Below are 14,616 nucleotides of genomic sequence, written 5' to 3'. Positions count from 1 at the left end.
AGCAGCTTCTCAGCTTTGCAGGGAAAGAAACAAGTGATGACTATGCAGCGAATTGCCCTTCACGTTCCCTTTTAAAATAAAACGTGGTTATTAATCAACAAAGTGGCATGTTTCAGGGATTTGCAGGGGAAAAAAAACCTCGAGGTGATTTGACAAACTGATTCTTTTGCTGTGCCGCATTTCCCATGGGACATGACAAATTAAATGTCAGAGTCAGCTAGAGAGTAGTGCTAGATCTCAGTCGGGGCTTTAATCAGCCTGCCTCTCCTTTACCACTTTCCACTTAAGTAGATGGCTGTGTACAGTTTGAACAATGGAGCTTTTCATTTCCTAATCCACCTAATTGTAATTTAAATAGGTTTCCTGACAGTCGTCCTCAAGACTGCAGGGGAGATGATTCCAAGAGCTCCGTGTCCACCTCGGGTTTACATAATGGATGAAAATTCAAATCCTTGTCCAGGGTGCAATTAGATAATGTCAGGAAAAGGAAAGAAGGGATCAGATAAACAGCAACTGGAAAAGGAGGAATGTACATTTGATATCAGAAGGAGGCAGAACTCAAACACAGGCACATACACTGACCTAGATCACACTCGAGGTGTTTGGTACTGGCCGGTAGGGAAAATAATACCCAGAGACTTTGAAATTCAACATGCAGAGTAAAGGAGCTGACTAAGAGCCAAAATAACCCATAACTGATGCAAACAAATTTTCATGAAGAATTGACATTTAAGTGCGGAAAAGTTCAAGGGCACAGAGTGGCTTATTCCCACTTCCCACAAAAAATATGAAAAAAAAGCCTGTCCAAAGTTTTGGAGGGAGAAAATGCTGCTGTAGAGAGCACAGGGTTGTGCAGGCTGTCAGTTTACATTTGATACTATCGTGTTGATGGGTGTGATGTTTCATTGAGAACTGCATGATAATACTGGACCTCCAAGCAGTTTTTTTCCACAGTTTTTCTCAAGCCATTCCATCATCCAGTTTATGCTCAGTCCTCAGCAAATGTCTGCAATTTTAAACATCTAATGACCTATCAAATTTGTCTACAATCTTATGCCATTTTTCTTTTGCACAAGTATTACTCCAGGATGTGTATCCTCCACCCTATTGCCAAATCCTACTAAAATCCATGGTCAAAATCCATATCAGATGCTGGGGCTTAGTGCAGTGAACTGTCACACCCACAAAGGGCCTAATCTTGCAAGACATTATGTCCCTGCATAACCTTCCTTTTCTTTTCCTGTGTATTCCTAAGTTTTGAAGGTCAAGTGATCAGCTGTGAAGCCAGGAAAGAAGCTCATCTTGTCCTGAGAGGCACCAAGTTTATCAGAGCCTTCACAGATAGGGAGGATGCTCCAGGATGGTCACAGGTGCCACTGGCACCTTTTTTCCTCTGAGCAAGAGCCACAGCTGCATTGGTAGAGACTCCAGAGAACAGGCTGGTGTTTCTCTCATGGAAAATATTCCTCATGATTGCAGTGATGGGGACTGACATATGGATGACCAATTTAAGTGTAAAATGTGCTGACTGAGTGGACTGATGCCACTGACAACTGAGCCATATGAAATTAAAAGCTTTATCTGTTTGCTATTGCATAACAGGAAAAGCTAGGAGTGAAAAAAGCCCTGGAACTCGGCAAATCTCATTTAATCACATCTGGCAATTTTCAAGTCTAAGATTATCACTGTTGGATATCATGTTTTTAGAAAGTAAAGCAAATAAGGAAACTTGAGAAAACAAGGCTCAGAAAATGAAGAATCTTTAAAAAATACTTATGCACCTTTCAGCAATGCTATAGGCCATGCTTGGGAAAATGCTATTTAGAGCTGTTCTCTAACAACAGTTACATTTCAGTTTCTTTTGGGATTAGTGAAACATGTCTACATATTAGGAGGGTGCTCCTTTGAACTCACTTTTCTTGAAATAATTAATTTTTCTTGAAAATTTTCATCAATTTTGTTTGCTGTCATTGCAAGAAATGCCAGAAATGCCAAACAACTTCGACTAGTTCCAGAGCTCCTTTGGTGGTCCAACAAAACCACTAATAGAAAAAAATATTAAAATGTTGCAGCGTGGAGAAGTGTTTACTCCCAGTCATGAAAGTCTGTGAGTATGAAGCTGCCTATATTTGTTCCAAATAATTTGTTCTATCTCAAATAATAGTAAAAAGAAAGTAAAAATGTCATTTGACTTGAAAATGGGAAATTTTTTATTTTGGAAAAGTTGAAATTATTTACTTTGACAACCACAAAACTCATAATTTTTAGAAATTATTCAGATGAGTAGTTATATTAAAGCTGATTATCTCAGTCTGCTGTTTATACTCTATAATGGTGGATGAAATTGCTGGACAAAATTAAGGGGGCTTGCCTTGGAAACAAAAGTATAGAAGCTGTCAGAGGAAGTTTAGAGAAGGATTGCTTCCCACAGTTAGGAGCAGGCTTTAGGTTATTAATGGTAGTGGATATCTTGATAAGAATAAAAAATAATAATGTGTTTGAATAATAAAATACTCCTTACAGTGCCACAAAGAATTATGCACCTAGCACATTGGTATTTGAGCTCTGGGTAGACCTTAGAGCATCTTCAAGCACCTGAAGGGGCCTTACAGGAAGTCTAAGGAAAGACTTACAAGGGCATGTAGTGACAGGAGAAGGAGCGAATTTGAGCAGCAAGATGTTTAAATTAGGTATTAGCAAGAAAATTTTCAGCATGACAGTGGTGAAGCTCTGGAACAGATTGTCCAGAGAAGTTATGAATGCCCCATCCCTGGAAGTGTTCAAGGCCAGGCTGGATGGGGCCTGGAGCAACCTTGTCTTACAGAAGGTGTCCCTGCTCACAGCAGGGTGATTGGGACTAGATGACCTTTAAGGTCCCTTCCAATCCATATTGTTCCATGATTCTATGATCACATAATGCCCTAAATAGCAAACTATCATCTGTTGCTATTGGACATGAAATGAGTATACAGAAGCTTGGTAAGTTCAAAAAAATAAAAGCCCCTGTTCTATTCAAACATCTGGTATTTATAGAATTCTAAAGGTAACCATGGATTGGAGAATGGAATTACCACCTCTCCAACCACACTGATTTTAAATCAATCCATCATTTCTCTCCACCTACAGAGAAATATGTAAACTATTCTATTTATACATGAAATTGTGTGGAACTCTGACTCTCAAATATGTAAACATTATTAGAAGGCTAAAGAAGTTTTATGAAGACTTTAAAACTTTCAAAAGAACTATAGAAGAAAACATAACACTTTTTAAAATTAAAACAACAATCATCTGCTACTTGTTAATCTTAATTCGTCAAATCAGGGGAGAAACTCTGAGAAATTTCTTTAAATTTCTTTTTAGTTTTGTGCAATCCAGTGTAGGAGTTTTTTTGGTGGAAGTGAATTAAAAAGAAATGAAACTTTGCACTTTGAATCCCTTAGTGACATTTAAGATAGCCCAAGTCAAACAGAGCTATAGATCTAAGGCACTTGTCTAATGTAAATGCAAATATTAAAACCTCAAAAAGTCTTTGAAGTCTATTAAGGTTAAAGCTTAAAGACAAAAGCCTATAGTGGAGACTTAAAATTCAGTGACTAATGCATATACATAACATTTCAATAAACTTAACAGAGGGTCTCTGAAAAGTAATATATAATCTACAAGCATCAGTAGAAACCCAAGACCTGAATAGCAATGGCCAGGGAAATTGGTTTTCTTCCACAGTCTGATCTTTACCTTGCTGCTATGAAGTTGCTGCCAGTTTCTATTTTCAATTACTTTGAACATGGATATATGTTGAAAGTCAGTGGTGAATCATTGGATTTTCTACACTCTTCTGTGCATTTTACTCAGTGTTTCCTATGATTTTCAAAATTAAATGTAGGGTTGGTCTGCAAAGGGATTCTGAGGGTCATTAGTCTGAATTAGCTGAAGAAGTGAAATTAGAGGAGTTTAGAGTCAAGTCCTCCTGAACCTCTTAATTCAGAATAAAACCTGAAATTTTAACTCCGATAAATGGAGTAAACAGCTGCAGAATGTACTAAACCCAGCACAAATCTGAACCAAGCTGTCCACGCAAGGGCTGGATGTGCGTGACCGTACCTTGTGACCGGAGAGCAGACTTTAGCACACCCATGAAGGCAAGCCCTAGAAGCAGCCCGGCGTGCCAGGCGTTGGCAGAGCTCCTTGGCAGCCGGCGCAGCCCAGCCCCGGCGCGGCTCCCGCGGGCGGCTGCCGGGCAGGTCTGGGCGCGTGGGCAGCACCAAGCACCCGGCTCGGAAAGAAAAACAACTTCCCCAGGCTCAGCTATGCGGGCCTTGGGTTTCTATTGACGTTTGTGGATTATATATTACTTTTCAGAGTGACTCAGTTAAGTTTATTGAAATGTTACATGACTCTTGCTGAGTCAGCACGGCGTTCTGGACAGGATGTACATGAACCTGGACTTTGTCCGACCTAATGAAGAAAAACTACTTTTAAACCTCTCCCCTGACAGCGCATTTGTGGGTGTGCTAACCTATTGGAACTTTTTACAACCATTAAAAAAAAACAAAAAACAAACCAACAATCGTGTTGGTTCATTCAATCTCAAAGCTGGATTCTCCTGAAATTTTTATGCTTTAGTTTCCCCAAAACTCTGCTTCATTTAACAGAATAACAGTATGACCAGAGCAGTGTTAATGATCATGCTTGTTTTTTATCTCTCAGTACAGGCTATAGTGTATAAATAATATGGAGTTATCATGTGGAAACTTTGGTTTAGCCCAACATTTTAAAAAAGCAATAAGTATCCATAAAAAAAGATGTGTATCTGGCTTAAAATCAGGAGTCATCTTGGAATAAATAGTAAATAAAGAAAAATTATTCAGAATTTAATGTGAACTAAGGAACCACTTGCTGATGCTAGAGAGAGAAATGCCATCTACATTCTGCTGCGTGCAGCTTCATAAAATGCATTCAATCTGTCTTACTTTCCCTCATCATTAAAACACAATTTTTAATTTATGATCATTATACTGCAGAATGTATATTTCATTGCCATTAAAAAGTACAGCTACAAGATCATTCAATACCAACAGATTTCAGTGTATCAGAAGAACCCAGGTCATATTTTGAATGCTTTTTCATATACAGGAAGGCTAGAGATATGTAAATGGAAAGACAAGAGAGTGAAAAAAACAGGTGAAGTTACAATAGAAATGATTGTTTAACTGTATCACTGCACATGTAATGAATTTGATATCACAAAACCAAATATCATAGGGTCTTAATGAAAACTTAGATCCACATTTACATGTGAATTCCATATGCAATTGAGAAGTCTCAAGCAAAAGACTGGCCTATGATTCCTGAATTCTTAAGGAAGACTGAACCTGCAGCTCATTGCTGCCCCGGTCCTTTTCTGCTGTCAGTTTGGTTCTTTATTCATGCACATTTCTACACACTGTGTGCACCCATAGTGAAATGCCTGAAGCTGCAGGATGTTGAGGAAGAAAGCCAGAACCAGGTCAGAAAATACTTGACTGACTACCAGGAATATCTTAAAAAGGACAAATTCAACAGACATTTACTTCTTTCAGAATCACATTAAATATATTGAATGTTTCTTGTAATAAAACTACACTGGGAAATCAAGCATGGGTTGGTTTTTTTTTTTTCCACTTATACAATTGTTATTTTTAACACGCCAAAATCTGAAATTAGATCAAGACAAATAACATTGTATTTATTTGGAGAGAATAATATATTTAATGATGTTCTTAACAATCATAGAATCAATTATGCTTAGCAAAAATATTTTTTTTAAATCTGCCTGAGTTAAAAGATTAGTTTCAATATATATTTGTTGAAATTAAATCTGAAAAAAAAAATAAGCCCTCCCCCCTACAACTTCAACCCATCAACCTGAAGCTAAAGCAGTCTGGATATTTTGTGGGGATGCTCCAGAGCATGGACGTAGAGGGTAATATTATCCATGTGAACTGACACTAAAAAATATATGGGCAATGCACTGGAAAGTGGCTCATTTGCCCACAGAAGGAAATCTATTTGCTTGGTTTCTATAGAGAGGAAAGAGAAATTTTCCTAATCTTGAGATTTCCAGCAGGTCAGCAGAGCAGGCTCTTTGTTCATGGAGGAGTCACCAGCAGAAGGCCAGTTAGAGATGTCTCATTCTGTTTGTTTATCATACACGATCCTGGTTACCAGTTGCTGTGATATAAGATTTCCACTGTTAATCAGGCTCTTGCTATCCTGCTCATGGCTATAGTGAGATAAAATGGTTTTTTTTTCTTGATGTAAAGAATCCTCTAATGACAAATATCTCCTAATGAAGAATGGAGATGCTGAGGCCAGGGACACAAAGATCACAGAGCAAAGATACAGCATCCTGTCAATAGTGCTGTCAGCCCTGGTTGTCTCAGCCTTCTCCCTCCAGGCTGAAAGAGTTTGTCCTGAGACATCCATCCTTTGCATCCAAACGACAGAGTTCTGATCAGATTCAGTGTAAATATACCACAGCTCACATAGTGGTCTATTTGATTTTGCAGTGGAAAGTAACTTGGAAAAGAGCTCAGAAGGTCTCTCACTCCTCACTTAATGCCTCAGAAAATCCAATACAGTTGATTCACATCAAAGAGACAGTCACAGAAGTGAAAGGAAGAGCAAACAAAGTGCACAAGGCTGACACCATGCCCTGCCAGCACAGTGCATTATGCTCGTAACCAGTGTCCTTCCTACTGCAGTGCACTGGTTCCTAGCTGGGAAGCTGCAGAGATGAGAAGGCAGGGGAAGGCTAGAGGGGTCAGGGTCAAAATTTGGGGCAGGTCAGCAAGAGAAACTGACTCTTGAATGGAGTGATAGGAGGCACAGAAAAGGCAGAGGTAGTTTATAAAGTCAGAGATGATACAGGAGATACTGCTGTTGAAAGAAAGGACTGCAGAAAGCAAGTCTTACAATTCTATTCCTGCAAAACCAGTCTGCTTTTTCTCATGGTGAAATTGAGCTGTTTAGACTGGAAGTACTTGCTTTGGGTAGTTATCGCTCGCTTTTCAGCAGTCTACCATGTACTTCAATATATTTATAAAGCCTTTATTTTGTAGATAAACTTACGTCAGACTTGCACAAAACAGCAAATAATTCTCAGCATTAAGAGCCTGGCTATGATGATGTGTGTTCACCCTGACTTCGCCTGGTATTTTTTCCTTCAGAAAATTGATTCTGATTATTTTCCCCAATCTGTGCTACTGTCCTAATAGGAAACTGTGTTGTACCATCCCAACTGCTATAGAGCAAAGAGAATCCATAATCTGCTTATGTGTTGGCAGGTACGAAGGTGGATTAAGAGCCCGATGGTGAACGTTGAAAAGCATCCGCATGCCAGCATCAAATACCCGGGGTCCACTGTGATGAGTTTACCTGCAGGGGATTCAGAGCTCGAGCCTCCCTTCTGCCAGACCTGCCTGAGTGATCATCCTTTCCAGCGAGGGATTGCTCCTCAGGAGGCCGAGTCCTGCTCCTGGGAGAGCCAGAGAAACAGCAAAGTAAGCCACTCTTTCCTCCCCACAAACTTTGTTTACATGTTTTTTACTGATAACAGGTCTGTACTTACAATGGACCTGTATTTAAGAGATTGTGTGCCCCCGGAAGGGAACGCATGTTTCAAAACCTTTAACTCTACTGACCAAGGCTGTTGTGTACATCTGAGCTCTGCTTTCTACCTTGAAATTTGGTACGCATGGAAAACAAAAGAATATTCACTAAAATGCTGTGATGTACTCTCCTAGTATTTGAGCAGATTAGCAGTAATAATAAATATTATTTCCCCGTTTCACAGAAACTAAGGTGAGGGGGATATGTGATACTATCTTTCCAAGATAATGAAAAATACACAGACTTGCTTATTTTTTCCCTTCTGTCCAACAAGTACAAACCCACCCTTCATCCCCTCTACCCTCCAAACCATATCTAGCTTTCTTTTTAGAAATCAGAATTTGGCTCAGGAAGTTTTCCCAAACAGGAGATGAGCTATTCAGGGGGTCTTCTAGGAGGAGAAGGGAAACCCTGTTTTGCCTCAAGTCATGTTAGTATGTTATAGATTACACCACTCCTCATCTAGTGCTGGGCAGGTGCACACAGATGCGCAGATGGCAAAACTGAGAGGGCTGAGATGAAATGGTTGAGAAGGGGCTTTTCTGAGGCAGACTTTGGACCTTTTTTTTCATTGTTCAGCTCCATATTATCCCTGTGGAGAAAAGCCAAATGCAGAGCAGAAAGTTTTCCACAGAGTCTGGCATCCCTGACAGAATAATCTCTTGACTGGAAATGGTGTGCAAAAAAGAGAGAGAGTTGTAGAAACATAAAAGCAAACAAATAAGAATCTTTCCAAGTACAAAGCAGAGCAAATGTGACAAGGCATTTATCAGAGCCTTAGCATACAGCTCACAGCAGAAACATTTTTTTCAAATACATTTGCTGCATTTTTAAACAGGGAAATCCATGCAGCAGGTAAAAAAGGAAGTCCTGTACACTTTTGAAACCCAGCAAAGGCATTGTGGTTAAACATGTGCAAGTGAAGGAGCTAATTACTCCTCCATTTTACTTCATTAAGAAGATTAATTTTGCTCAGGCTGAAGTATTAAAAAAATGAAAGCACCAAAGATGCAGGATTCTGCAAATCCTTTGCCTTGGTGTAATCACATGTACTCCTGTAGAGCTGTAGGGCCTCACAACTGATTTCCATTAGGTTTCACATGCATATGGGGTAGATTTGGCTGAATGCAGATTCCCCTGGACCTCTCTCGCTGCCTCCTTTCTGCAGGCAGTGGAGAAGCTGCTTACTCAGCATCTGGAGTCTGCAGCAAGGGAGATATTTTGCACGCTGCTTTAAAAACATCATTATCTGGTAAAAGACTTCTTGGATAAAGCTATCCTGCATAAGGACTCTTTTAAGTAAGTTAAAGCACAGAGTCCTTGATGTGATTAAATGTAAGGTCACTGCCTTTTTCTCTACAGTAGAAGCAGGCAGGAAGCTTTTAATAATAAAGGGTGAAGGAGTTCTGTGTGTGACCTTTTCCAGGTTTAAAGAGAGTTTCTGGGTGAGATTCTCTTCGAGGGTTACAAGTGTCACAAGCTGCATTAAGTGTGAAATAACTCCCCTCACTTTAAACCAATGAACTCGAACAGACAGTTCTGTATTTCAAGGAGAAGACAACGTGATCTCTGTTAAATCAGCAGGGAGCTTTGATTGTTCCAGTCATCTCTTCTGGATAACTCTTGGTTCTTTTTCTCCACTTCTCTTCCTTCACTGTTTTTCAGTACTCAACCAGGTACTGGTATCATGATGATAGCTCCTTTGTGCTGTGCTCAACACCAACTCATACAGGGGTCCTCCTGACCCTGTTCTTTTGTTCAAGGGCAAATTAACTCAAAAACAAATCAGCTGTGAAATATTATTAAAGACTTACTTATTCTAGGCAACATGTTTTCTTCTGACAGGCTTCAGGCTATTCTGATCAGTTTGAAAAAAGCCTTATAAAAACCAACCTGATTAAAACACATCATCCGAGGGAACACGTGTCTGTATTCCTATTCTTATTTCCAGTACAGAACAAGGAAAAAAAAAATCATTACTGCTTGTTTACTGTGATTGTAATTATGTAGTGGGGTCTTTAAAAATTGACTTAGGGTAAATAATATTATTTTGAAACTAAAATTATTTTAAATAATGATGGCTTTTTCTTAATACATGCCCACATTTCCACTTCCCCAGACTTTTCTTTTAAGGCATATGTCAGCTGGAATTGATAAAAATTATTTCTGATGTAACCTCTATTAAGTCTCCTCTGTTATTTGTACAATAGTGTATAATCTCTGCATTTTTATTACTTTTTTTTCTGCTTTACTTACAGTGGACTAGATAATTATCAAGCATTGCCAGAAAATCATGCTAATTTTCACATGACTGGCTTACACAGGTATACTATTGTTTTTTGTAACTGATATGAATTAGTTATATGGGAGCTTATATCTGCTGTACCAGTGTAACAGCTGAAGCCCTGAGAGCTTGGACCACTGCCAGGGTAGTGATTTACAAAAACCAAACTTCGGTTTTCCATGTCTATCTGCATAGTTCAGGTTGCACATAACTCACTGGCTTGATGAGGAGGGTAAATTTGCTTTCAAAACAAATTACCGTGCTGTGTAATGAATACCTCCTGTGAATAAGCTAGTTTTGAAAGAGCAGGCAACCCACCTCTTAGAGTTGCATTGCAGTTTGCTAAATAGGGAGAGGCAAACATGGTGAAAATTGGGTGTGATTTAAATCTCTCAGGTGAGGGTTTACCAAACTGGGTTATAAGAAGCAAATCATACTCACGTGCACACACACACACACACATATAAAATTCTTTCATGCTCTGCATGACCTGTGTATTCCTCTTGCACTGTATTGTTATGTCCTTGTTTCAAACCTTTCTCTAAATATATGCAAAAGATAGGACCTTGTTAGTGAGCTCAAAATATCTATCTTTTTTTTCTTTTTTTTTTTTTTTCTCAGAGCCAAGAGCTAGGTTCAAGGCTTGTTCTGTTCTTTCCACTTTGTCTAAAAAAACTCCTGCTGCCCTCTCCATCTGCTGGCATCTGTCCTGAAGCACCACAGACACATCTCTATCTAGTAGACCAAAGCCTTAAATGTCTAGAGCTCTTTTCTTTCCACAGCTAAACAAAAGCCCTGTGCAGCCCCTAGCTAAGGGGTGGGAGGAGTGAAAGGGCGAGCTAAGCCTTTACTCCACTTCCATTTCAAGACAAGGTGCCTTCAGCTGGCTGGGAGCGTGTCCAGCACAGCCACACTGCGTGGTGGGGCACTGGGGGTGCCGAGCAAGATGCTCAGCCCCAGCAACCCCAGGAGGGGCCTGTCCCCACATCAGGGGTCCATCCTCACATCAGGGGCCACATGGCACATTTGGATCTCTTCACCCTCTCCTATCACGTCTGTGGGGCAGGTGATGGGAAAGAGATGGAGGCTTCTGAGGCAGTTGCCTTGTCTTCTTCCACCCATGGCAGTCCATCCAAGCCCAGTGTCTTCTGTGAAGGAGCACCAGGGAAATCTTAATTAGGGCTGCAGGGAATTCAGTGCTGCCACCTTTTTGGATAAGTCCTTTGCAGCTTAGTGGAAGATAATTGCTCTCACAGACACTTTTGGATCTTGTTATTACATTCATAGCAAGAAATTTTTTTGCTATTGAAGGTCTTTCAAGGCTCCTGTGTATAGAAGAGCTCTTGAATTCAGTCAGATTTCATTACTTTACCATATTTCAAGTCTTGCTTCAGAGAGGAGGAATGCTGAAAGAAATGTACCAAAGGGCAATTATTTGAGATAGTTCTACTTACAAATCTCTCCTACAAATAACTTACAGCTTCTAGAAATTTACATTTGAGATGGGGTAAGAATATGCTTCGGATTAAATATTTTGCAAAAAGGGGCATCATAAAAATTAATGCCTTTTAATGTGGAGATGAAAAAAATCAGACTAGCTCTCCATAATGAAAGAGTTTGGTGACAGATCTGAGTGGGATTTTTAGGGAAATATGGTTTTCTCACACATTTTAGATAAATAACCCTCCTACATTTAATGATCCAGTTTGGTAATGAGGCACCCTGTGATTTACACCCTGGTAAGTGCTAGATAATACACTAACATATGCACATACACAACAGAGGAAATGAAAATCCTGAAAACCCAGTACAGGACAAAAACATTCCTAGAACCAATATATGTAAAAAGTGCTGCAATAAAAGACAATTTGGAAAAGTAGACTAAAAAAAAGGAAGTTTGGATAACAGAATTACAGAATTGTTCAGTGAAATCAAGTCTGGAGAGGACTGTGAGAAGCTCTAGCAAATTCAGGCAAATTAATAACCTGATGGCAGATTACACTTGATAGAGACAAAAACACAGTAATACACTTTGATGGAATAATTATAACTACTCAGTACACCCTGTAGGGTCTTGAATTAAGTGTGATTATTCTAGAAGGCAGCCTGGATGCCACAGAAAGTAGCTTGGCTCAGGTCAGTTCCACACTCAGCAAAGCAGATGCTCTGTGCTTACATTTAGGAGTACAGCCCTCCATCCACTGAGTCTACTTCTGTCCCATGTGGAGTGACATGGGGAAGGATGTGAAATAGATATATCAACTGTGGGTGAGAGCAGCAGTACCAGGGCAACACATGGCTCTGAGAGGCTTTGCAGAGCAAATTGTATCTTTTGTTTCTTCATTTATATAATGAAATCCACTTTGGAGTGTCAGTCAGAGACCAGTGTAAGTAGGATCCTTTTGAAAGTTGGGGAGCAAAGGACAGATAAAGAGGCAAATGGTCCCTCAACCTATAGCTCAGACTGACATTGGTGTGAGCTTTGTTGTCTTGATGGCATGCCCCATGCAGGGATTTAGAAAAGACTTATGAAGATTATCTCAATGAATTTTGGTTTCTCTTTTGTCCCTTCTTGTTCTTCTTCCAGGAAAAGGAGCTGGCAGAAAAAAAAATATTGTTAACATAATTCCAGAAAAATTATGGTGCTTTATTTTCCAGCTCCATGGTAATATTGAAAAGTAGAAATGGGTCTGGAAAGAGAAAATTAAAAACAATGGAAAAATTCCCATTTAAGCAGAGAAACAAGAAGAAAACCTTGTATAAAAAGATTGTGCTATAAAAGACAACATTATAAGCAGACTTTAAATATAAGAGCTACAAGGATATGCAACTGTCTTTCAAAACAGAAGAGTTAAACTTAGTGACATCTGGCTGAAGTTTAATATATTCATGCATAGAATATTCCTGCCCTTACAGTGGGTTACTCCAGATGCCAGGGTATGTTTTACTATGGCCCCTAGGACTTGAAGGTGGAAGCTTATCTCACTGAGCTGGGAAACTTCCCCTTGTGTTCATAAAAGTGACATACAGAGAGATAATCTATCAGATAACCCTTTTTCAGTGCTCCATGTTATACTGAGGATACTTGCAACATAATCCTAAGGAAGAAAATGTTAAAACAAGTAAATAGTTCTATACTGCATGTAATTTAACTTCAGAATCCACAACCACTGTAACTCCACAGATTCTCTCACCATATTTCATTTACAAGTAAATCCAGACATGATACACTGCTCCAGTAATGTATTACAGCACTGTCTGAAGATTAAAGAGAGTTTTAGAGAAGAAAGTGATTCAAGATGAGCAATTAGAACAGTAAAGAAGGTATTTTGTATCTCTCTTCATTCTGCAGTTTCTGCTTGTAGAAAGTCTGTCTTTTCTGGATCATCACAACTCAAAGCTGTAGCTTAATCCTGTGAGTTGACAGTCTCTAATGAAAAAGCCATTTTTCATCAGCAGAGCTTATAGCTATTTCCTAAATAGTTGTTTCTAGCTGACTACACTAAAGCTCTTTCAGCTAATGACATAAATGTGTCGCTAATGAGGTTTTGATGGAATTTGGAACTGAGTACGTTTGAACACTTACCTCCACCCATAAGTACAGGCTTATTTACCTGCCAGTAGGTCTCTGTGCTTTTGGAATTTGATTGTCTATACATATGAAGACCAGGCACTCAAACATTATTTTATTGCAGATCCTATAGCTTTAGCAAAATGAAACAATCACAGATTTCTCTGTTGCTCAGATTTCTCTGCAGCTGTGAGTATCAGCTGTGAAAGCAACACATGAGTGAGGTGGGAACAGGCTTTGTTTCAGGGATTAAATCTAAATGCAGTACATAGTTACATGGGTTTGTAATGGATTGATATAGGGTTATTATGGATAATATTTATTTAGACAAGTCAAAAATGTTTAACACAAAGGCATTTTCAAATGGAAATGGCAAAGCATAGTTTGCAAATGCACAGGCTAAAATTATGTGTAATTTCAGTGAATGGGAAAGACTGAATAGCAGACAATTGCCTGTGGGGGGTTTTACAGTCCCAATTGACAAAGAGAATGTCTATACAGCACAGAGCATATAAATCAGCTCCATGGCTCAAAGAAATTATGGGATACATCAATCATCTGCTTTACAAATATGCAGTGAGGCACTCAGTCATTTGTACATCCATCACAGGTCTGCTCAAGTGCCACAGACTTAGTAAATTAATTGGAGAAGTCAATATCAAATCTAAAAACATGTTCTCCTCCTTTTTGAATGCTGGTTCAACACTACTGAAGATAATTAAAATATTTCATATTTTAAAGAAACTGTCAAGTGTTTTCCCTGAGGATAGCTAAAGCTGGAAAATGATTTATTATTCATTCCATGGGGTTTCCATAATACCTGAACTGGCAATGACATACTTTTCTCTCTCTTTCTAAAGTTATTTTTTCTTTTAATATGGTTTTTATATAGCACCTTTTTGAGTCAGAGATTCAAATGGCTTTGCTGACAGTCAACGAGATGAAATAAAAGTATTCCTTCCTCCATTGGTGGTAGTAACCCAAAAATACACAGCAGAGTGGGTATGAGGAATCTGGGCCAAACACAATAGACCAAATTTCTGTTTAATTTTGTTCTGTCCAAGACAGACAAAAAGCTCATTTTTTTTTTTGAATATAAAAATAATTG

General features: G+C 39.0%; 1 protein-coding gene across 1 annotated transcript in view; it reads left to right on the top strand.

Moving 5' to 3' along the window:
* SGK1 (serum/glucocorticoid regulated kinase 1) overlaps positions 1 to 14,616 on the top strand; it is a 69,978-nt gene that overhangs the window by 16,088 nt on the left and 39,274 nt on the right. The window contains exon 2 of the mRNA XM_021540657.4: positions 7,329 to 7,544. Within this exon, the coding sequence (XP_021396332.3) occupies positions 7,329 to 7,544 (216 nt within the window). The remainder of the gene's footprint in view (positions 1 to 7,328; positions 7,545 to 14,616) is intronic.

The sequence above is a fragment of the Lonchura striata genome, chromosome 3 (genome assembly GCF_050655825.1).
Source record: "Lonchura striata isolate lonStrDom1 chromosome 3, ASM5065582v1, whole genome shotgun sequence".
NCBI classification, from domain to species: Eukaryota; Metazoa; Chordata; class Aves; order Passeriformes; family Estrildidae; genus Lonchura; species Lonchura striata.
The sequence above is the reverse complement of the archived record's forward strand: the minus strand, read 5'-3'. Positions and strand labels throughout refer to the sequence as shown.